This window comes from Tursiops truncatus, chromosome 2, assembly GCF_011762595.2.
Source record: "Tursiops truncatus isolate mTurTru1 chromosome 2, mTurTru1.mat.Y, whole genome shotgun sequence".
In the NCBI taxonomy this organism is placed as follows: domain Eukaryota; kingdom Metazoa; phylum Chordata; class Mammalia; order Artiodactyla; family Delphinidae; genus Tursiops; species Tursiops truncatus.
The window spans coordinates 117733858-117758980 of record NC_047035.1 but is presented as its reverse complement, the minus strand read 5'-3'; the positions used below and the strand labels follow the sequence as shown (position 1 = coordinate 117758980).

Here is a 25123-nt window from a genome sequence, read left to right as displayed (position 1 = left end):
TCACAACCACAATGAGGTATCACCTCACACTGGTCAGAATGGCTAATATCAAAAAGTCTACAAAAAGTAAATGCTGGAGAGGTTATGGAGAATACCGCTGGTGGGAATGTAAAGTGGTGCAGCCACTATGGAAAACAGTACGGAGGTTCCTTATAAAACAAAAAATGGAGGTACCATATGATCCAGCAATCCTACTCCTGGGTATACATACAGAAAAAACAAAAACTGTAAGTCGAAAAGGTACATACACCACAATGTTCACAGCAGCACTATTTAGAAAAGCCAAGACATGGAAGCTACTCAAGTGCCCGTCAGTGGACGATTGGCTTAAGAAAATGTGATATATATATATATATATATATATATATATATAGACACACACATACACAAATACACACACATATGCAATGGAATATTACTCAGCCACAAAAAAGAACAAAACATTGCCATTAGCAGCAACATGAATGGACCTAAAGAATATGCTTAGTGAAATAAGTCAAACAGAGAATGACAAATACTATATGATATCACTTATATGAGGTATCTAAAAAACAATACAAATAAATCTATATACAAAACAGACCCACAGACACAGAAAACAAACTATGCTCACCAAAGAGGACAGGAAAGTGGGAGTGAGAGACAAATTAGGAGTGTTTGATTAACAGATACAAACTACTATACATAAAATAGATAATTAACAAGAACTTACTATATAGCACAGGGAATTATACCCAATATCTATAATAATCTATAATGGAATATAGTCTGCAGAAAAAACCCAAAGACAAATCAATATGCTGTACACCTGAAACTAACACAATATTGTAAATCAACTACACTTCAACAACAAAAAAATTACTCTGAGCATTAAACACACAGTATATAAAAAGAATGACATGGTAACTATTCTTACTAAGAGTTTACAGTGAGGAGAGTAAATAAAAATTTTAAAAAATAAATAAGGTAATATCTGAGAATAAGATATCCTATAAAGAGAATAAAGTAATTAATATACAGTGGCTGATTATATGTATGTGTGTCAAGGAGGTGAAGGATTTATAGAGCACAATGAAGGAAGGCCTCTGAGAAGTAAGTCTTTAAGCAGAAACCTGAATCAAGTGAAAGAGCCAGTCACAGGGAAATCTCGGGGAATTTCAGGCTGGCTAGAGGGAACATCAAGTGCCAATACACTAGGGAATATTCAAGGAACAGAATGGCAGCAATGGTAAAACGAATACAGAATTATGCTTATTATATAAACATGCTACTCCATTAAAAATGCTTCCTTGAAAGTCATCAATGATCTCCAGTATTACCAAACACAATGGCTTTTTCTCTGTATTCATTCTCCTTGAACTTTCTGACTATATTTCACATCTCACTATCAATGCCTTTTTCATGCCCTTATCTCCTTTCACTTCCATTTAACAATTATCTATTGTTACTATTGCAATTTTAATATTATAATAATGAATGCTAAATATATAATTTTAACTTACAGTCCAAATTTCAAACTCCTGAAGCTCTTCACTTGGAAGTTCAACTTTCACCTTGTTCTCTGTATCTTTAAAACCAAAATCATTCTTAACATTGTACATCCACTTACCTTTATTTTTCAATAGTACTTTGGACTAATATTTCAAAATTATTTTCTATTCTTCATTTTCTTTTCTCAATATTATTATCAAATCACTAATCTTAGATTAAAACATTTCTTGATTGCTTTCTTTAAATTTATTGTACTATACAGTGTAATGTCAGCCCTATCACTTCATGCCTGAGTTAGTAAAATAATCTCCTATGCACCCAAGCTCTCAACCTTCTAATCCTACCTGTATAGCACAGGTGACAAATCTTCCCAAGTCATTAATTTCCTGATGTTATTCCCTTGGCAATCTATGGTAGTTCTTTCCCAAAAGATATAGTCAATCTTCTAACTAGCATTCAAGGCTCTCCATAATTTGACCCTTTGCTACTTATTCAACTTTATATTCTCTGACATATCAACTGCATTTTATAAATTTGGATTTGCACAGTCCATTATCGAGACATTTTCACCAGTCAGGATACTGCTAGCAGGGAGCAGTACAGCTTAATACCTGCACAGATTAATGCAGAAGGAAAGAAATAGGAGGAAATTATTACTTTTACAAAAATAAACTTCAACTGAAAAGAATAAATAGGCATTTAACAGGCTTACGAATGTGGACACTGTCTACCAGTTCCTCTGGGATACCACTTGGAGAGCTGAAACCTACTTGCTGTATGCTCAGCCACATCATCTCTGTGCCCCTATTTCTTTTTTCCCCCCAAGTTTACTGAGATACGATCAACATACAGCATCGTGTAAGTTTAAGGTGTACCAAGTGATGATTTGATACACATATATACTGTGAAATGATTACCAAAATAAAATTAACACCTCCATCACCTCACATAATTACCATTGTGTGTGTGGTGAAAATATTTAAGATCTACTTCCTTAGCAACTTTCAAGTATTAAAATATAGCATTGTTAACTATAGTCACCAGCCTGCACATTAGATTCCCAAAACTTGTTCATCTCATAAGTGGAAGTTTGTTCCCTTTGACCAATATCTCCCCATTTCCCCCACCCCTGAGCCCCTGGTTACCACTGTTCTAATCTCTATTTATATGATTTTGACTTTTGTAGGTTCCATGTATAAGTGAGATCATATAATATCTGTCTTTCCCTGTCTTACTACTACATAGTAAAATGCCTTTGGGGTTCCATACATGTTGTTGCAAAAAGGCATAATTTCGTTCTTTTTTATGGGTGCTCCCTATTGCAATCAAGGACATACATCAGCATACAGCTAGATGCTCTAAGGACATCATCAACTTCTTCCTGCCTCCCTCTCTCACATAATCTATCTCAGATTTCTTTCTTGTATCTATCTACTCCTCCACATGTCTGTGCCAAACATTCTGGCATCTAATTTTGATCCTTACTGAACCACTGTCTAACTACTTTGTGTGAGGAAGTTTTTTTGTTTATTTCTAAGTATGGCCTTTAGAAAGCCATTGTATTTTGTAAGCCTAGTTTTCCGCATTTGTAAGATGTGGGAATACAACTAGCTAATTTTTTTTTTTTTTTTTTGCGGTACGTGGGCCTCTCACTGTTGTAGCCTCTCCCGTTGCGGAGCACAGGCTCTGGATGCGCAGGCTCAGCGGCCATGGCTCACGGGCCCAGCTGCTCTGCAGCATGTGGGATCCTCCCGGACGGGGGCACGAACCCGCGTCCCCTGCATCGGCAGGCGGGCTCTCAACCACTGCGCCACCAGGGAAGCCCCTACTAGCTAATTTTTAAAGGTCTTTTCTAGCTCTAAGATTCCATGATTCTAAATTCTTATAAACAGTAGGTACAAATTTGTTAGGTAGGGACTTCCCTGGTGGCACAGTGGTTAAGAATCCGCCTGCAGGGGACACGGGTTCGAGCCCTGTTCCAGGAAGACCCCACATATTGCGGAGCAACTAAGCCCATGTGCCACAACTACTGAGCCTGTGCTCTAGAGCCCGTGAGCCACAACTACTGAGTCCACAGGCCACAACTACTGAAGCCCATGCACCTAGAGCCCATACTCCGCAACAAGAGAAGCCACCACAATGAGAAGCCTGCACGCTGCAATGAAGAGTAGCCCCCGCTCGCCGCAACTAGAGAAAGCCTACATGCAGCAACGAAGACCCAACACAGCCAAAATACAAATAAATAAATAAATTTTAAAAATTGTTAGGTAGATTAGAAGTAGTTGTGAGCTTGCTAAAATGTAGATTCCTCACCTAAAACCAAGTTAATCAGAATCAACTGGCTGAAGCCCAAGAACCTATCTTTTAAATAGGATACCAAGTGATTCGGATGTAAGGGGTCAAAGACTACAGTTTGAAAATCATTGTCCTGTTTCATGATTTGATCTATATTAACAAAACAACATGAAACTTATCATTTATTGAGTTATCTCTTAGATACTAGGCCAGTAGATTTTAGAGTATGATGTGATACCAGGGGGTCTCGGAGAATCTTTCAGAGGTACAAGGTAAAAACTCATTCATTCTCATTCTCTTACAAGCATACAATGGAGGTGAGACTATATGGCATGTGATATTACAACACAGAAGCAAATTTGAGAATCCACCTCTATTTTTTAAGCCAGACATTAAGAAAATTAACATAACTCTTCTTACTAAATTTTTTGCTTGTTTTAGAAAAGTTATTTTTCATAAATATTTTTTTCATTTTTAGACCCTTTGTTTTATAAATTATGTATTATTGCTTTGGCTAGAACTCACAGAATTATGTTCAAGACCAAGGGGGATAGTCTTTTTGGTTTGCTTCTGGTACATGGGCTTATTCATGGGCTCTCTATTCTGTTCCATTGATCTATATGTCTGTTCTTGTGCCAGTACCATACTGTTTTGATGACTATTGCTTTATAGTATGCAGTTGGCCCTCTGTGTCTATAGGTTCAACCTCCATGGATTCAACCAACCACAGACTGAAAATATTAGAAAAAAATATTAGACAATATTAGACTGAAAATATTAGAAAGTTCCAAAAAGCTTAAATTCGCTGTGTGTCAGCAACTATTTACAGAGCATTTACAACTATTTACAGAGCATTTAAATTGTATTAGGTATTATAAGTAAGTTAGAGATGATCTAAAGTACATGGGATGATGTGTATAGGTTATATGCAAATAGTATGCCATTTTTATATGGGGGACTTGAACATCCACATAGTTTGGTATCCACAGGGCGTCCTGAAACCAATCTCCTGCACATACTGATGGACAACTGTAGTTTGAAGTCAGGAAGTATGATACCTGTAGATATTTTCTTCCTTCTCAAGATTGCTTTGGCAAGTGTCTATTGACAGATGAATGGATAAAGAAGGTGTGGCACATATATACAAAGGAATATTACTCAGCCATAAAAAGAAACGAAATTGAGTTATTTGTAGTGAGGTGGATGGACCTAGAGTCTGTCATACAGAGAGTGAAGTAAGTCAGAAAGAGAAAAACAAATACCGTATGCTAACACATATATATGGAATCCAAAAAACAAAAAAAGGTTCTGAAGAACCTAGGGGCAGGACAGGAATAAAGACACAGATGTAGAGAATGGACTTGAGGAGGGGGAATGGTAAGCTGGGACGAAGTGAGACAGTAGCATGGACTTATACATACTACCAAATGTAAAATAGATAGCTAGTGGGAAGCAGCTGCATAGCACAGGGAGATCAGCTTGGAGCTTTGTGACCACCTAGAGGGGAGGGATGGGAAGGGTGGGAGGGAGACGCAAGGGGGAGGAGATGTGGGGATGTATGTGTATGTATAGTTGATTCACTTTGTTGTAGAGCAGAAACTAGCACACCATTGTAAAGCAACTGTACTCCAATGGGGACTTTAAAAAAAAAAAAAAAAGATTGCTTTGGCTATTCAGGGTCTTTTGTGGTTCCCTACAAATTTTAGGATAATTTGTTCCAGTTATATGGAATATGCTATTGGTATTTTGATAGGGATTACATTGGCTCTGCATATTGTTTGGGTACTATGGCTATTTTAACAATATTAATCTTTCAATCCATGAGCACAGTATAACTTTACATTTATTTATATTATCTTTAAATTCTTTCATCAATGATGACCAGTTTTTATCTTCTTGCTTAAATTTATCCCCAGATAGTTTATTCTTCTTGATACATCTGCAAATGGGATTATCTTCTTTTTTGTTTTTGTGGTATGTGGGCCTCTCACTGTTGTGGCCTCTCCCGTTGCGGAGCACAGGCTCTGGACGTGCAGGCTCAACAGCCATGGCTCACGGGCCCAGCTGTTCCATGGCATGTGGGATCTTCCCAGACCAGGGCACGAACCCGTGTCCCCTGCATCAGCAGGCGGACTCTCAACCACTGTGCCACCAGGGAAGCCCGGGATTGTCTTCTTAATTTCTCTTTCTGATTGATAGTTTATTATTAGTGTATACAAATGCAACAGATTTCTGTGTATTAATTTTGTATCCTGCAACTTCACTGAATTCATTTATTAGGTCTAATAGACTTTTGATGAAGTGTTTATGCTTTCCAATTCATAGTATCATGTCACCTGCAAATAGTGATAGTTTTACTTCTTCCTTTCCAATTCGGATGCCTTTTATTTCTTTTTCTTGTCTGACTGCTATGGCTAGGAGTTCTAATAATATGTTAAATACCAGAGAGTGGGTATCTTTGTCTTGCTCCTGATCTTAGAGGAAAAGCTTTCACCTTTTTACTATTGAAAATGATGTCACTTGTGAATATGTCATATAGAGCCTTTATTATGTTGAGGTACATTCTCCCTATGACCACTTTGTTGAGAGTTTTGATCATAAATGTATGTTAAATTTTGTCAAATGCTTCTTCTCCATCTATTGTGGTTATTATATGGTTTTTATCCTCCATTTTATTAATATTTTGTATCACACTGATTGATTTGCAGGTGCTAAACAATCCTCACATCTGTGGAATAAATCCCACTTGATTATGGTATATGATCCTTTATATTGCTGAATTTGGTTTGCTAATATTTTGCTGAAGCTTTCTGCCTCTATGTTCATCAAGGATATTGGGCTCTAATTTTCTTATTTTGTAGAGTCTTTTTCTGGTTTTAGCATTAGGTGATACTGGCCTCATAGAATGAGTTTGGAAGCCTTCCTTCCTCTCTTCAGTTTTTCGGAACAGTTTGAGAAGAACAGGTATTTACTCTTCTTTAAATATTTGGTAGAATTCATCTGTGAAGCTGTCTGGTCCTGGACTTCTGTACGCTGAAAGTTTTTTTTTTTTTAATTACTAATACACTTTCATTACTAGTGATTGGTCTATTCAGATATTCTATTTCTTCCTGATTCAGTGATGGAAGATGGTATATTTAAGAATTTTATATATAGGAGTTTATCCATTTCTCCTAAATTGCACAATTGTTCATGTATAATTGTTTGCAGTAGCCTCTCTTTCATTTCTGATTTTATTTTTTGTGCCCTCTCTTCTTCTTGAAGAGTCTGGCTAAAGGTTTGGCAATTTTGTTTATCTTTGCAAAGAACCAGCCCTTAGTTTCACTGATCTTTTCTATTGTATTTTTCACCTCTATTACATTTATTTCTGTTCTGATCTTTTTTTTTTTACATCTTTATTGGAGTATAATTGCTTTACAATGTTGTGTTAGTTGCTGCTGTATAACAAAGTGAATCAGCTATATGTATACATATATCCCCAAATCTCCTCCCTCTTGCATCTCCCTCCCATCCTCCCTACCCCACCCCTCTAGGTGGACACAAAGCACCGAGCTGATCTCCCTGTGCTATGCAGCTCCTTCCCACTAGCTATCTATTTTACATTTGGCAGTGTATATATGTCCATGCCACACTCTCACTTCATCCCAGCTTACCCTTCCCCCTCCCCATGTCCTCAAGTCCATTCTCTGCATCTGCATCTTTATTCCTGTCCTGCCCCTAGGTTCTTCAGAACCATTTGCATTTTTTGTTTTGGATTCCATAGATATGTGTTAGCATATGGTATTTTTCCCTTTCTGACTTACTTCACTCTGTATGACAGACTCTAGGTCCATTCACCTACTACAAATAACTCAATTTCATTTCTTTTTATGGTTGAGTAATATTCCACTGTATATAAGTGCCACATCTTCTTTATCCATTCATCTGTTGATGGACACTTACACTGCTTCCATGTCCTGGCTATTGTAAATAGAGCTGCAATGAACATTGTGGCACATGACTCTTTGGGAATTATGGTTATCTCAGGGTATATGCCCGGTAGTGGGATTCTGGGTCATATGGTAGTTCTATTTTTAGCTTTTTAAGGAACCTCCATACTGTTCTCCATAGTAGAGGCCACCAACATCCTGATACCAAAACCAGGCGAAGATGTCACAGAAAAAGAAAACTACAGGCCAATATCACTGATGAACGTAGATGCAAAAATCCTCAACAAAATACTAACAAACAGAATCCAAAAGCACATTAAAAGGATCATACACCATGATCAAGTGGGATTTATCCCGGGAATGCAAGGATTCTTCAATATATGCAAATCAATCAATGTGATAAACCATATTAACAAACTAAAGGAGAAAAACCATATGATCATCTCAATGGATGCAGAAAAAGCTTTTGACAAAATTCAACACCCATTTATGATAAAAAAAAAAAACCCTCCAGAAAGTGGGTATAGAGGGAACTCAACATAATAAAAGCCATATATGACAAACCCACAGCCAACATCTTTCTCAATGGTAAAAAACCATTTCCACTAAGATCAGGAACAAGACAAGGCTGCCCACTCTCACCACTATTATTCAACATCGTTTTGGAAGTTTTAGCCACAGCTATCAGAGAAGAAATAAAAGGATTCCAAATCAGAAAAGAAGAATTAAATCTGTCACTGTTTGCAGATGACATGATACTATACATAGAGAATCCTAAAGATGCTACCTGAAATCTACTAGAGCTAATCAATGAATCTGGTAGTAGCAGGATACAAAATTTGTGCACAGAAATCTATTGCATTCCTATACACTAATGATGAAAAATCTGAAAAAGAAATTAAGAAAACACTCCCATTTACCACTGCAACAAAAATAATAAAATACCTAGGAATAAAGCTGCTCTGATCTTTATTATTTCCTTCTTTCTACTAACTTTGGCCCTCATTTCTTCTTCTCTTTCTAGTTGCTTTAGGTGTAAAGTTAGATTATTTATTGGAGATTTTTCTTGAGCTAGGTATCTCTATAAATTCCCTGTTAGAACTACTTTTGATGCAGCCCATAGGTTTTCAAAGGTTGTTTATCCATTTTCATTTATCTCAAGGGACTGATATTTTTTTGACTTTCTCTTTGATTTCTTTGTTGACCCATTGATTAGTTAGTTTCATGTTGTTTAGTCTCCATGTGTGTGGGGTTTTTTTCAGTTTTCTTCTTGTAGTTGATTTCCAGTTTCATACCATGGTGGTCAGAAAGTTTTAAATGATTTCAATCTTCTTAAATTCAATGAGACTTGTTTTGTGCCCTAGCATGTGATCCATCCTAGAGAATGTTCCATGTGCACTTGAGAAGAATGTAAATTCTGCAGTCTTGGGATGGAATGGTTATACATATCTGTTAAGTCTATCTGGTCTAATGTGTTGTTTAAGGCCAGTGCCCCCTTACTGATTTTCTGTTTTGATGATCTATCCATGGCCAAATTGGGGTACTGAAGTCATATGCTATTAATGTATTGCTGTCAATCTGTTTTTTACATCTATTAATATTTGCTTTATATATTTAACATAGGTGCTCCTATGTTGGGTGCATAAATATTTACAGATGAATAGACAACAGTGAGATGGTAGACTTAAAACAACCCCAGCAGTAATTTCATTAAATGTAAATTGATTAAAAACTGCAAAAAATAGACACTGTTACACTGGATAAAAAGGGAAGATTAAATCATATGAAAATTATAGGAGATGCTCAAAATATATAAAAAGACACTGGTTACGTTTAAAACTAAAAGACTTAGAAAAATTTATCGTGGAAATGGTAATTATTAGCAAAAGTGGACCTCAGCATAAGGGACAGAAAAAGTGGACTTCAGCATAAGGGATAGTACCAGATATAAAGAAGGACACTTTATAATGGTAATGTGATCAATTTTTCAAGAAGGTAAAATAATACTAAATTTGTATATATCTAGCAATAAAGCTTCAAAATTTGAAGCAAAACTGGAAAAAACTAACATGAGAAATAGATAAATCCACATTTATATTTAGAAATGTTAATATTCTTTTTTATGTAACTGATACAAGATGAAATGGACAATACCAGAGATAAAATACAGATTTTAACAACACTATCAACGAAACACACCTAAGTGACACTACAGAAAATGCACTTACCACAAGCAAAATATACACGCTTTTCAAGTAAACATGCAGCATTGACCAAGACAGACCAGATGCTCAAGATAAAAGTCTCAATAAATTTAAAGGAATTGAAATTGTGTGCAGTAGCATCTCTGACCACAGGAAAAAAAGGCAAAAAGATACATGAAAAGTTGCCAATTATTTGGAAAGTAAGCAATACATTTCTAAGTAGCCAATGGGTCAGTGAAACTGAAAAATATTTTGAACTGAATGAAAATTAAGACACAACGTCGAAAATACTGGAATACAGTTTAAGCAGGGCTTAGAGGAAATTTTATAGGTGTAATTTCAAATATTAGAAAAGAAGAGAGGTTTCAAGTCAGTAATCTAAGCTTCCACCTTAGGAATTTAGGAGAAAAGGCAAAATAAATATAGAGTAAAGACAGGCAAAAATAATAAAGTACATAAATCAATAAAATAGAAAACTAAAAAGTAGAGAAAAATCAATGACTGCAAAAGTTCATTCTTGAAAAGATTAATAAAACTGATAAATTCCTGGACAGAGCGACCAAAGAAAAAAAAACAATTACAACTTTTAGGAATGAAAAAGTGTATGTCACTACAATCCATACAGGCTTAATAAAATATGGGAATTTTTTTAAACTAGTTTTTAGAGCAGATTTAGGATCACAGTAAAATTGAAAGTTACAGAGATTTCCTATACATCTACTGCCCTGAACATGCATAACCTCCTGCATGATCAGTGATGATGGCCATTCTGACCAGTGTGAGGTGATACCTCACTGTAGTTTTGATTTGCATTTCTCTAATAATTAGCGATGTAGAGCATCTTTTCATGTGTGTATTAGCCATATGTATTTCTTCTTTGGAGAAACGTATATTTAGGTCTTCTGCCTATTTTTCGATTGACTTGTTTGTTTTTTTCTTATTGAGTTGTATGAGCTGTTTGTATATTTTAGAAATTAAGCCCTTGTTGGTAGCATCTATATGGAAAAATAAACTTGGACCAATGCTTCCTATCATACTCACTAATTTATTTGAGATGGATCATAAATCTAAATGCCAAAGATAAAATTACAAGGCTTCTAGAAAAAAAATATGGAGGCTTTTTTAACCTCTGGTCAGCCAAAAACCTCTTAGAACCCAGAAAGCATAAGAACAAAAAAGAACATATTGATTGGGGGACGAGGGGAAGATGGCGTAAGAGTAAGATGCAGAGATCATCTTCCTCCCCACAGATACACCAGAAATACATCTACACGTGGAACAACTCCTACAGAACACCTACTGAATGCTGGCAGAAGACCTCAGACCTCTCAAAAGGCAAGAAACTCCCCACATACCTGGGTAGGGCAAAAGAAAAAAGAAAAAACAGAGACAAAAGGATAGGGACGGGACCTGCACCAGTGGGAGGGAGCTGTGAAGGAGGAAAGGTTACCACACACTAGGAAGCCCCTTCGTGGGCGGAGAGTGTGGGTGGCGGATCGGAAAGCTTCAGAGCTGCGGAGGAGAGCACAGCAACAGGGGTGCGGAAAGCAAAGCGGGGAGATTTCCACACAGAGGATCGGTGCTGACCGGCACTCACCACCCCGAGAGGCTTGTCTGCTCACCCGCCGGGGCGGGTGGGGCTGGGAGCTGGGGCTCGGGCTTCGGTCGGAGCGCAGGGAGAGGACTGGGGTTGGCGGCGTGAACACAGCCTGTAGGGGGTTAGTGCACCACCGCTAGCCAGGAGGGAGTCTGGAGAAAAGTCTGGACCTGCTGAAGAGGCAAGGGACTTTTTCTTCCCTCTTTGTTTCCTGGTGTGCGAGGAGAGGGGATTAAGAGCACTGCTTAAAGGAGCTCCAGAGACGGGCACGAGCTGCAGCTAAAAGCACGGACCCCAGAGACGGGCATGAGACGTTAAGGCTGCTGCTGCCGCCACAGAGAAGCCTGTATGCGAGCACAGGTCACTATCCACACCCCCCTTCCGGGGAGCCTGTGCAGCCTCCACGGCCAAGGTCCCGGGATCCAGGGACAACTTGTCTGGGAGAACGCACGGCACGCCTCAGGCTGGTGCAACGTCACGCCGGCCTCTGCCACCACAGGCTCACCCCTCACTCCGTGCCCTTCCATCCCCACAGCCTGAGTGAGCCAGAGTACACGAAGGAGCTGCTCCTTTAACCCTGTCCTGTCTGAGCGAAGAACAGACGGCCTCCTGCGACCTACACGCAGAGGCGGGACCAAAACGAAAGTTGAGCCCCTGGCAGCTGTGAGAACAAAGAAGAGAAAGGGAAACCTCTCCCAGCAGCCTCAGAAGCAGCGGATTAAAGCTCCACAATCAACTTGATGTACCCTGCATCTGTGTAATACATGAAGAGACAACGAATCATCCCAAACTGAGGAGGTGGACTTTGAGAGCAAGATTTATGATTTTTTCCCCTTTTCCACATTTTGTGAGTGTGTATGTATATGCTTCTGTGTGAGATTTTGTCTGTATAGCTTTGCTTCCACCATTTGTCCTAGGGTTTTAACCGTCCGTTTTTTTTTTGTTTGTTTTTTTGCTTTAAAAAAAAAATCTTTTGTTTCTTAATATTTTTTATTTTAATAACTTTATTATATTTTATCTTATTTTATTTTACTTTATTTTCTTTCTTTTTTCCTTCCTTCCCTCCTTCCTTCCTCCCTCCCTCCTTTCTTTCTTTCTCCTTCTTTCTTTTTCTTTCTTCCTCTCTTTCTTTCTTTCTTTCTACTTCTATTAATTCTTTCTTTCTACTTTTTCTCCCTTTATTTTCTAAGTCGTGTGGATGAGAGGCTCTTGGTGCTGCAGCCAGGAGCCAGTGCTCTGCCTCTGAGGTGGGAGAGCCAACTTCAGGACACTGGTCCACAAGAGACCTCCCAGCTCCACATAATACCAAACAGCGAAAATCTCCCAGAGACCTCCATCTCAACACCAGCACCCAGCTTCACTCAACGACCAGCAAGGTACAGTGCTGGACACCATATGCCAAACAACTAGCAAGACAGGAACACAACCCCACCCATTAGCAGAGAGGCTGCCTAAAATCATAATAAGGACACAGACACCCCAAAACACACCACCAGATGTGGACCTGCCCACCAGAAAGACAAGATCGAGCCTCACTCACCAGAACCCAGGCACTAGCCCCCTCCACCAGGAAGCCTACACAACCCACTGAACCAACCTTAGCCACTGGGGACAGACACCAAAAACAAGACAGAACTACAAACCTGCAGCCTGCAAAAAGGAGACCCCAAACACAGTAAGATAAGCAAAATAAGAAGACAGAAAAACACACAGCAGACGAAGGAGCAAGAGAAAAACCCATCAGACCTAACAAATGAAGAGGAAATAGGCAGTCTACCTGAAAAAAAATTCAGAGTAATGATAGTAAAGATGATACAAAATACTGGAAATAGAATAGAGAAAATGCAAGAAACATTTAACAAGGACCTAGAAGAACTAAAGATGAAACAAACAATGATGAACAACACAATAAATGAAATTAAAAATATTCTAGATGGGACCAATAGCAGAATAACTGAGGCAGAAGAATAGATAAGTGACCTGGAAGATAAAATAGTGCAAAAAACGACTGCAGAGCAGAATAAAGAAAAAAGAATGAAAAGAACTGAGGACAGTCTCAGAGACCTCTGGGACAACATTAAGCGCACCAACATTCGAACTATAGGGGATCCAGAAGAAGAAGATAAAAAGAAAGTGACTGAAAAAATAATTAAAGAGATTATACTTGAAAACTTCCCTAATATGGGAAAGGAAATAGTTAATCAAGTCCAGGAAGCACAGAGAGTCCCATACAGGATAATCCAAGGAGAAATATGCCAAGACACATATTAATCAAACTGTCAAAAACAAAGAAAACATATTAAAAGCAGCAAGGAAAAAACAACAAATAACACACAAGGGAATCCATATAGGGTTAACAGCTGATCTTTCAGCAGAAACTCTACAAGCCAGAAGAGATTGGCAGAACATATTTAAAGTGATGAAGGAGAAAAATCTGCAACCAAGATTACTCTACCCAGCAAGGATCTCATTCAGATTTGATAGAGAAATTAAAACCTTTACAGACAAGCAAAAGCTAAGAGAATTCAGCACCACCAAACCACCTTTAAAACAACTGCTAAAGGAACTTCTCTAGGCAAGAAACACTAGAGAAGGAAAAGACCTACAATAACGAATGCAAAACAATTAAGAAAATGGGAATAGGAACATACATATCAATAATTACCTTAAATGTAAATGGACTAAATGCTCCCACCAAAAGACACAGACTGGCTGAATGGATACAAAACCAAGACCCATATATATGCTGTCTACAAGAGACCCACTTCAGACCTAGAGACACATACACACTGAAAGTAAGGGGATGGAAAAAGATATTCCATGCAAATGGAAACCAAAAGAAAGCTGGAGTAGCAATTATCATATCAGACAAAATAGACTTCAAAATAAAGACTATTACAAGAGACAAAGAAGGACACTACATAACGATCAAGGGATCGATCCAAGAAGAAGATATAACAATTGTAAAGATTTATGCACCCAACATAGTAGCATCACAATACATAAGGCAAATACTAACAGCCATAAAAGGGGAAATCGAGAGTAACACATTCATAGTAGGTGACTCTAACACCCCACTTTCACCAATGGACAGATCATCCAAAATGAAAACAAATAAGGAAACACAAGCTTTGAATGATACATTAAACAAGATGCACTTAATTGATATTTATAGGACACTGCATCCAAAAACAACAGAATACACATTTTTCTCAAGTGATCATGCAACATTCTCCAGGATAGATCATATCTTGGGTCACAAATCAAGCCTTGGTAAATTTAAGAAAATTGAAATTGTATCAAGTATCTTTTGGACCACAGCGCTATGAGACTACATATCAATTACAGGAAAAGATCTGTAAAAAATACCAACACATGGAGGCTAAACAATACACTACTTAGTAACGAAGTGATCACTGAAGAAATCAAAGAGGAAATAAAAAAATACCTAGAAACAAATGACAATGGAGACATGACGACCCAAAACCTATGGCATACAGCAAAAGCAGTTCTAAGAGGGAAGTTTATAGCAATACAATCCTACCTTAAGAAACAGGAAACATCTCGAATAGACAACCTAACCTTGCACCTAAAGAAATTAGAGAAAGAAGAACAAAAATACCCCAAAGTTAGCAGAAGGAAAGAAATCATAAAAATCAGATCAGAAATAAGTGAAAAAGAAATGAAGGAAATGATAGCAAAGATTAATAAAACTAAAAGCTGGTTCTTTGAAAGGATAGACAAAATTGATAAACCATTAGCCAGACTCATCAAGAAAAAAAGGGAGAAGACTCAAATCAATAGAATTAGAAATGAAAAAGGAGAAGTAACAACTGACACTGCAGAAATACAAAAGATCATGAGAGATTACTACAAGCAACTCTATGCCAATAAAATGGACAACCTGGAAGAAATGGACAAATTCTTAGAAATGCACAACCTGCCAAGACTGAATCACGAAGAAATAGAAAATATGAACAGACCAATCACAAGCACTGAAATTGAAACTGTGATTAAAAATCTTGCAACAAACAAAAGCCCAGGACCAGAGAGCTTCACAGGCGAATTCTATCAAACAGTTAGAGAAGAGCTAACACCTATCCTCCTCAAAGTCTTCCAAAATATAGCAGAGGGAGGAACACTCCCAAACTCATTCTACGAGGCCACCATCACCTTGATACCAAAACCAGTCAAGGATGTCACAAAGAAAGAAAACTACAGGCCAATATCACTGATGAACATAGATGCATAGATCCTCAATAAAATACTAGCAAAAAGAATCCAACAGCACATTAAAAGGATCATATATCATGATCAGGTGGGGTTTATTCCAGGAATGCAAGGATTCTTCAATATACGCAAATCAATCAATGTGATAAACCATATTAACAAATTGAAGGGGAAACACCATATGATCATCTCAATAGATGCAGAGAAAGCTTTCGACAAAATTCAACACCGATGTATGATAAAAACCCTGCAGAAAGTAGGCATAGAGGGAACTTTCCTCACCATAATAAAGGCTATATATGACAAACCCATAGCCAACATCGTCCTCAATGGTGAAAAACTGAAAGCATTTCCACTAAGATCAGGAACAAGACAAGGTTGCCCACTCTCACCACTCTTATTCAACATAGTTTTGGAAGTTTTAGCCACAGCAATCAGAAAAGAAAAGTAAATAAAAGGAATACAAATCGAAAAGAAGTAAAGCTGTCACTGTTTGCAGATGACATGATACTATACATAGAGAATCCTAAAGATGCTACCAGAAAACTACTAGAGCTAATCAATGAATTTGGTAAAGTAGCAGGATACAAAATTAATACACAGAAATCTCTGGCATTGTTATACACTAATGATGAAAAATCTCAAAGTGAAATTAAGAAAACACTCCCATTTACCACTGCAACAAAAAGAATAAAATATCTAGGAATATACCTACCTAAGGAGACAAAAGAACTATATGCAGAAAATTATAAGACACTGATGAAAGAAATTAAAGATGATACAAATAGATGGAGAGATATACCATGTTCTTGGATTCGAAGAATCAACATTGTGAAAATGACTGTACTACCCAAAGCAATCTACAGATTCAATGCAATCCCTATCAAACTACCACTGGCATTTTTCACAGAAATAGAACAAAAAATTTAACAATTTGTATGGAAACACAAAAGACCCCGAATAGCCAAAGCAATCTTGAGAACGATAAATGGAGCTGGAGGAATCAGGCTCCCTGACTTCAGACTATACTACAAAGCTACAGTAATCAAGAGAGTATGGTCCTGGCACTAAAACAGAAAGATAGATCAATGGAACAGGATAGAAAGCCCAGAGATAAACCCACGCACATATGGTCACCTTATCTTTGATAAAGGAGGCAGGAATGTACAGTGGAGAAAGGACAGTCTCTTCAATAAGTGGTGCTGGGAAAACTGGACACGTACATGTAAAAGTATGAGATTAGATCACTCCCTAACACCATACACAAAAATAAGCTCAAAATGGATTAAAGACCTAAATGTAAGGCCAGAAACTATCAAACTCTTAGAGGAAAACATAGGTAGAACACTCTATGACATAAATCACAGCAAGATCCTTTTTGACCCACCTCCTAGAGAAATGGAAATAAAAACAAAAATAAACAAATGGGACCTAATGAAACTTCGAAGTTTTGCACAGCAAAGGAAACCATAAACAAGAGCAAAAGACTACCCTCAGAATGGGAGAAAATATTTGCAAATGAAGCAACTGACAAAGGATTAATCTCCAAAATTTATAAGCAGCTCATGCAGCTCAATAACAAAAAAACAAACAACCCATTCCAAAAATGGGCAGAAGACCTAAACAGACATTTCTCCGAAGAAGATATACAGACTGCCAACAAACACATGAAAGAATGCTCAACATCATTAATCATTAGAGAAATGCAAATCAAAACTACAATGAGATATCATCTCACACCAGTCAGAATGCCCATCATCAAAAAATGTAGAAACAATAAATGCTGGAGAGGGTGTGGAGAAAAGGGAACACTCTTGCAGTGCTGGTGGGAATGTGAATTGGTACAGCCACTATGGAGAACAGTATGGAGGTTCCTTAAAAAACTACAAATAGCACTACCATACGACCCAGCAATCCCACTACTGGGCATATACCATGAGAAAACCATAATTCAAATAGAGTCAAGTACCAAAATGTTCATTGCAGCTCTATTTACAATAGCCTGGAGATGGAAACAACCTAAGTGTCCATCATCGGATGAATGGATAAAGAAGATGTGGCACATATATACAATGGAATATTACTCAGCCTTAAAAAGAAATAAAATTGACCTATTTGTAATGAGGTGGATACACCTAGAGTCTGTCATACAGAGTGAAGTAAGTCAGAAAAAGAAAGACAAATACCGTATGCTAACACATATATATGGAATTTTAGGGGAAAAAAATGTCATGAAGAACCTAGGGGTACGACAGGAATAAAGACACAGACCTACTAGACAATGGACTTGAGGATATGCGGAGGGGGAAGGGTAAGCTGTGACAAAGCGAGAGAGAGGCATGGACATATATACACTACCAAATGTAAGGTCGATAGCTAGTGGGAAGCAGCCGCATAGCACAGGGAGATTAACTCGGTGTTTTGTGAGTGCCTGGAGGGGTTGGATAGGGAGGGTGTGAGGGAGGGAGACGCAAGAGGGAAGAGATATGGGAACAAATCTGATATGTATAACTGATTCACTTTTTTATAAAACAGAAACTAACACACCATTGTAAAGCAACTATACTCCAATAAAGATGTTAAAAAAAGAACATATTGATAAAATAGACTTCATCACAATTAAAGAACGTTTGCTTATTAAAAGCTATCAGTAACAAAATGTATAGGCAAGCTCCAGATTCAGAAAAAAATTCACAAGACACATATCTGACAAAGAACGTGTAGCTAGAATATATAAACAACTCAAAAATAAAGTGACAACTTTTAACATGTGCAAAAACCTTCAACAGACACATCATAAAGGAAGATATGAATGGTTAAAAAGCACATGGAAAGATACTCAATACATGTCATTAGTCACTAGGAAAATGCAAATTAGAATCACAATGAGATACCACTATGCTCACACTGGAATTAGGTTAAAATTTTCAAAACTCACAATACCAAGTACTGACAAATTGTTGAGCAACTGGAACTCCCACAGTTTGCTGATGGGAGTGTAAAACAGTACAACCACTGTGGAAAACAGTGTGGTATTATACTTTTAAGTATTTAACCAAGAGAAATTAAAATGTGTATACACCCAAAGACTTGATAGGAGCTTAATTTACAAATGCCAAAAATTGGAAACCCAAATGTCTATCAACATATGAACAGATAAAAATTTGTGGGACATGCACACAATGGATATGTTCAGCAATGAAAAAGAACAAACTATATACATGCCACAACACAGATAAGTCTGAGAAACAGTATACAGTTGACCCTTGAACAACATGGCTTTTAACTATGTGGGTCTACTTATACATGGATTGTTTCCAATAGTAAATACTATAGTACTACACAATCCCCGGTTGGTTGAACCCATGGCTGTGGAAACATGGATACAGAGGAACTGCAGATACGGAGGACCAATAAGTTATACGTGGATTTTTTGACTGTATGGAGAGTCAGTGCCCCTAACCCTCTCATTGTTCAAGGACCAACTGTACTTAGTAAAAGAAGCCAGCCACAAAGGAATCTAATTTCATTTGTATGTATTTCTAGAACAGGAAAAACTAATCTATAATGATAGAAAGCAGATCAGTGGTTACCAAGCACCAGGAGTGGTGGAAGACTGACTGGAAAAGAGACACAAAGACACTCTGTGGAGTAATGGAAGTGTTCTAAACTTTGACAGGAGTATGGCTTACGTGAGTATCTAGATTTGGCAAAACTCAACAATCTGTACATTAGAGATCTCTACTTTCACTTAAGTAAATCATACTGCAATGAAAAAAAAGTCTATAGATACAGATAAGTATGCATAAAAAGGATATATATGCCAAAATATTAGTATCAGAATTATAGTTTTTTTCCTATAACTTAAAGATTTTCTTTAATAAACTAGCATTATTACTATATATATTATATATATTACTATATATATTATATTAATATATATATGTGTGTGTGTGTGTATATATATATATATATATATATAAATAAAACTATACTATACTTCCCTGAAGGACCTCACTGAAAAGGTGACACTTGAGCAAAGACCTGAAGGAGGTAAGGGAGCTAAGCTCTATAGATAAAAGTAGGAAGAGCCATCCAGGAAGAGGAAAACTGAAGTATTGAAGTTTAAAAGCCCTGAGGTTTTGAGAAGAGAAGTGACGTGATCTGACATTTTAACAGGTTCACTTTGGCTAGCGTGTTTGGAATAGACAGTAAGGAGCCAAGGATAGAAACAAAGAAACTAGTCAGAGGAGTACAGCAATAATCCAGGTGAGATATGATGGAGGCTTGGTTGAAGGAGGAAGTAGTAATGCTAGGGAAAGACAGTCAAATTCTGAACATATTTTAAAGCAAAGCTAACATTATTTGCAGTTAGATTGGATGAGTAGTGTGGGAGAAAGAAAAAGGTCAAGGACAACTTCAAGGGTTTTGGCATACACAACTGGAACAGAGCACCTGGTCATTATGATAGGGAAGACTATGGGACAAGAACGGGTTTTTTTTTGGGAGGGGTGCTGCAGAGAAGAAAGCAGGAGCTTGTTGTTTGGACATACTAAGTTTGAGTAAAACTGAAGATATATAAAATTGGTAGTCATCAGCAAATGGAGAATATTTAAAGCCACAGAACTGGGTCAACTAGCCAAGGGAATGTGTACACAGAGGAAAAAAAAGGTCCAAAGAATGGACTCTACAGCATTTCAGGACCTCAGCAAGTTCTTAGCACAAACTAGAAATGAAGGTCAGTAACACCCTGAAGTATATACTGCAAAACTATTTTTAGAAACTTGGAGGAACTTCAAAAAATATAATCAAAAAAGCCTTTTCTATTCTTTGCCTGAATGAGTACTCTCAAGTTTTCACTGATGCTATAAGATGAAATCGACACCTTTTTAAATTACAATCTGAAATTGGAAACTATAGAGAGATAACCCCGGTTCACCATTATTCTAGACCTGTATTTCTGTAATCCCATGGGTGAAACTTCTCCATCTTTCAAACCATTTGGGAATAAAGGTATAACAACATATTCAGACTACCTTCCTTCAAATAGCAAAGAACTATCTTCTAAGGAGGAACTACATTTGTGTCCTCAAACAAGACTCATCAGTCATCAGATGATGCTCAAAGCTTGTGAGGTAATGATATACTACACAGCTGTCTGATCCTCAGATATCACTTTGGAGGCAGATGATAAACTACAGATCTGACAACTCACTTTCCATTTCAAGATATTTCTTGAACTTTTTCTTGTTGTGACAGGCTACCAAATTGATTAAACCTAGTCATGGTATTTGACACTACAGCCAGCAGACTTCTATTTGTTGATTGCTATTGATTTTCTTTGATACTTCATTTAAAAATCAATAGTGGAAAGAAAAATAGGCTTGGTTTACACATACTTAAACATACTGTTGTATGCTGAAGGAGGCACAAGTTTGGCAGGGCTTTGGCATCCAATTATACGAAGAGCTCTTAACAGGTGAAAGCAAGGCCTTCAGATCGATATGCAGCTTTCTTTCTTAATCAAAGAAAGTGGCTATAAATTAGGCTCATCAGTGTTATTTTCAAGGCTTTCTTGAAGCAAACAAGTTTAAACTTTTTTGGCGGGGAGACAGGGTCTTCCTTGGATTTACATTAAAAAAGATACATCACTAAGAGTTTTTCTTTGTTTTTAAGGATATTTTTAGTACCTGAAGTTCATCCGGGCTTTTATCTTTTTGGCTTTTTTTTTGTTTTTTTGTCGCTCTTCTCCATCTTTCAAAGGCTCTGGTGGAGCTGCACTTTCAACCACAATGTCAATAATATACTTCTTTAAGGAAAGGTGCTCCTGCAGGATAAATAAATGAAATAATGGTGATGATGATGATGATTAAGAAATAACATAGCATTGATACAGACTACAGTGAGTATGAAAGAATATATAGATGAAAGTAAAAGTAATCTCTATGAAATACTGGTTTCAAAAATTGCTTGGGGAAAAATTGAAGAAACTGTTTTACTTGAGATTTTCATTGACTCACCAAACCTTTGCTGCACATCAATTGCGCTACATGCTAAGGATACAGCAATATATCCCTGTGCCTTGCAACCCTACACTGCAGTAGGAGAGGTAAAATATGTACACAAATATATAATACCAAGCTTGAGAGTTAAGAGTGCTATAGGAGCTCAAAAGGGAAAACAAGATCACTGTTCACTCAGGGTAAAGAGGAAAGATTTTAAGAAGGAAGCACCACGTCTGCTATCCCTTGATTGAATTTGAACATATGGATATTGGGGATGTGTGTATTTGTTTGGGCTGGTAGTTGGTAAAGGTGGCAGGAAGGGGAAAGGAAAAGGGCATCTCAGAAAACAGGCAGAGATGAGAAAGTGGAAGGTGGTTACTGGCAGCAGAAGTTGGCCCCAGTGCCCTCCTTAGCCGTCTTGGATTTTACGGCTCATCACCGTAATCACTCCCTTGCATGTACACAACTCACTTGCCCCTCTGTTCTTCTTTCATACTTGCATGGAAAAATCCTAACCCTAAATCCAACTCTTTCCCTACTCTGTACCCATAACTGAGCAGATTAATATGGCTATAATTACAAACCATGTTGACTACTCTAACTTTAAATTTATGACATTACACCTCAAATGGGCTCCAGTATTGCCAGGCAATCAAGCAACCTTAGTCTACCCACATTCTCCTTCCTAGAAATTATTTTAGACCTTCTCCTTAAATTTCCAACACCATTAGCACTGTAGATCACTTCTTCCTCCCTGACACTCTTTCTTCACTAGGTTACTAGACATCACATTGTCCTCCTAACTCCAGCTGTACCTTCTACGTTTTCCTTGCTAGATCCTTTTCCTCTTCTTAACTGGTAAATGTTAAACATCTCAGACCTATCTTCAGATCCTCCCTCTTCTCTATTCAAACTTATCCATCAAGTGCAGTGACTTGAAACATTATTCACACAGGCAATTCCCAAATTTTTATCCCTAGTCCAGACCTCTCCCCTGAACTCCATTCCTATATCAAACTGTCTCCTGAAAATCTCCACTTAAGTAGAATATTTCCACCATAAGAATTTCCAAAATAATATTCTACAACAAAACTCTTACGCTCCCAATATAAACTGCTCTTAGAGTGTTCAGTAAATGGTCCCACTATTTGTACAATTGCTCACATCTAATACACTAGTAACTCCTATCAGCTCTACTTTCAAATATAACCATATTAATCCCAATCCAACCACTTCTCCCCACCACATCACCTAGTCTAAGGCATCATCAGCTCTCATCCATATTATCGCAATAGCCTCTTAAATGTTCTTGCAGCTTCTGTGATCTCCAAATCTTTCCTTTACAAAATCAGCGACTTTTAAAAATATAAATCACATCATATCATTCCTCTTATCAAAATCTTGAGTTCTCATCACATTTAGGGTCAAATCCAAAGTCCTTACCATGGCCTACTAAGCCCCCACATCATCAACCTCTCTCACCTCATCTTACACTACTCTCTCCTTTGTTCACTCCTTTCTATCCACAGTGGAGTGGTTGCTGTTGTTCCCCACATTCATCAGGAATGGTACTGCATCAGGACTCTTGTTTCCTTAGCCAAGAATATTCTTTTCCAAGTACTTGCATAGTCTCAGGTAAAATGAACACCCAGTCTTAAGTAACACCTTCTATTATTTGCCATCTTCTTATTTTGTTTATTTTTCTTCATAGGACTTGTCTAATATTAGTGCCTAACATCAATATTCATTTGCAATCTCCTGCACTAGAATATAAGTTTCATGAGGGCACTGACTTCGTTTTGCTCAGTGATGTTTCAGTGTCTGGTACTGTGCCTGGCATATGGTAGGCACTCAATAAGTAAATGTTAAATGAATGATGAGAAGAGGGTGAGGTAATAAGATCTAAAATAGTATTTGTGGTCAAATGAATGAAGGTGGTCAAAATGTGCAAACTTCCAGTTATAAGATAAATAAATCATGGGAATGTAATGTACAACATAGTGACTATAGTTAACAATACTGTATTGTATATTTGAAAGTTGCTAAGAGAATAGATCCTGAAAGTTCTCATCACAAGAAAAAAAACTGTTAACTATGTGTGGTGACAGACTTTAACTAAACTTATATGGTAAGTTTACATTTCATACACTATATACATCAAACATTATGTTGTACACCTAAAACTAACACAAATGTTCTGCCAATTATATCTCAATTAAAAAAAGACAAAAATAGTATTTATGAGGGTTTATTCTACAACATATATTGAGGTAAGTACTTTACGTACGATCATTTAGTCCTTTATACTAAAAGGTATATATTGTTATTATTCCCATCTTAACTATGAGGAAACAAACACAGAATCAAATAACTTTTCTGAAGTTAAAAGGTCAAGATCATGACTAAGCAGCTTTGGAGGTAGTAGTGATAGAGCCTAAGTTTAAACCCAGACAGTATGATTATGGAGTCTGTATTCTTGACTAGTACCTTACATATATGGCTGGAAAATGAGTTTGAGTCATAGGGTTGTGCTCATTATGAAAATTTTATGCTTAGTGAAGTCAGAGAAAGACAAATCTTTTATGTTCTCTCTTATATGTGGAATCCAAAAAATAAAACAAATGGATATAACAAAACAGAAACACAGTCACAGAGAACAAACTAGTGGTTACCACTGGGGCGAGGGATGGGGAGGGACAAGACAATGGAAGGGAATTAAGAGGTACAAGCTACTAGTTATGAAATAAATAAGATACAAGGATGTAGTATACAGCACAGGGAATGTAGATATATATATGTTATATAATATATAACTATAAATGGAGTATAATCTATGTAAATATTGAATCACTGTGTTGTACAACTGACACTAATATAAGATTGTAAATCAACCATACTTCAATAAAAAAGAAACTTTTCAATTCATAAACCTACCAAAAAAGCAAAACAGAAACTCCACAACCAAAGGCAGAAAATATTCTCTCAAATGCAGAAGCAATTATTTTCTTTATTTAATCATTTATTAAATACTTACTGTGATCAGCAAAGGGCTAAAGTGCATACATTATTTCCTAAAATCTTCACAACCCCATAGAACAGGTGGCAATATGTTTATATTTTACAGATATTTAACAAAGGCTCAAAGAGGTTCAATATTATGTCCATGATCACAAAACTCAAGTTCAAAACTACAACTGGCTGACTTCACAAGACCAACCTTTTTTACTACTCCACATTCCCTCCCGCTACACTGCTCATGTGGGCTGAGTCTCTGACATCTAATTTCTAACACTGCGTTAAGGAAAGGAAATCTTTTAAATGACGTCTTCAATTTTGTGAAAAGTTCAATTATACTATTTTCAGTTGTACATA

At 37.2% G+C, this 25123-nt stretch overlaps 1 protein-coding gene across 4 annotated transcripts in view; it reads right to left on the bottom strand.

Annotated features, from left to right (window-relative positions):
• The window catches only part of SCAPER (S-phase cyclin A associated protein in the ER), a 493982-nt gene that overhangs the window by 244736 nt on the left and 224123 nt on the right, over window positions 1–25123 (bottom strand). For all 4 annotated transcript variants that reach the window (XM_073801292.1, XM_019950258.2, XM_019950268.3 and 1 more), the window contains one exon: window positions 21437–21573. In XM_073801292.1, the coding sequence (XP_073657393.1) occupies window positions 21437–21573 (137 nt within the window). The remainder of the gene's footprint in view (window positions 1–21436; window positions 21574–25123) is intronic.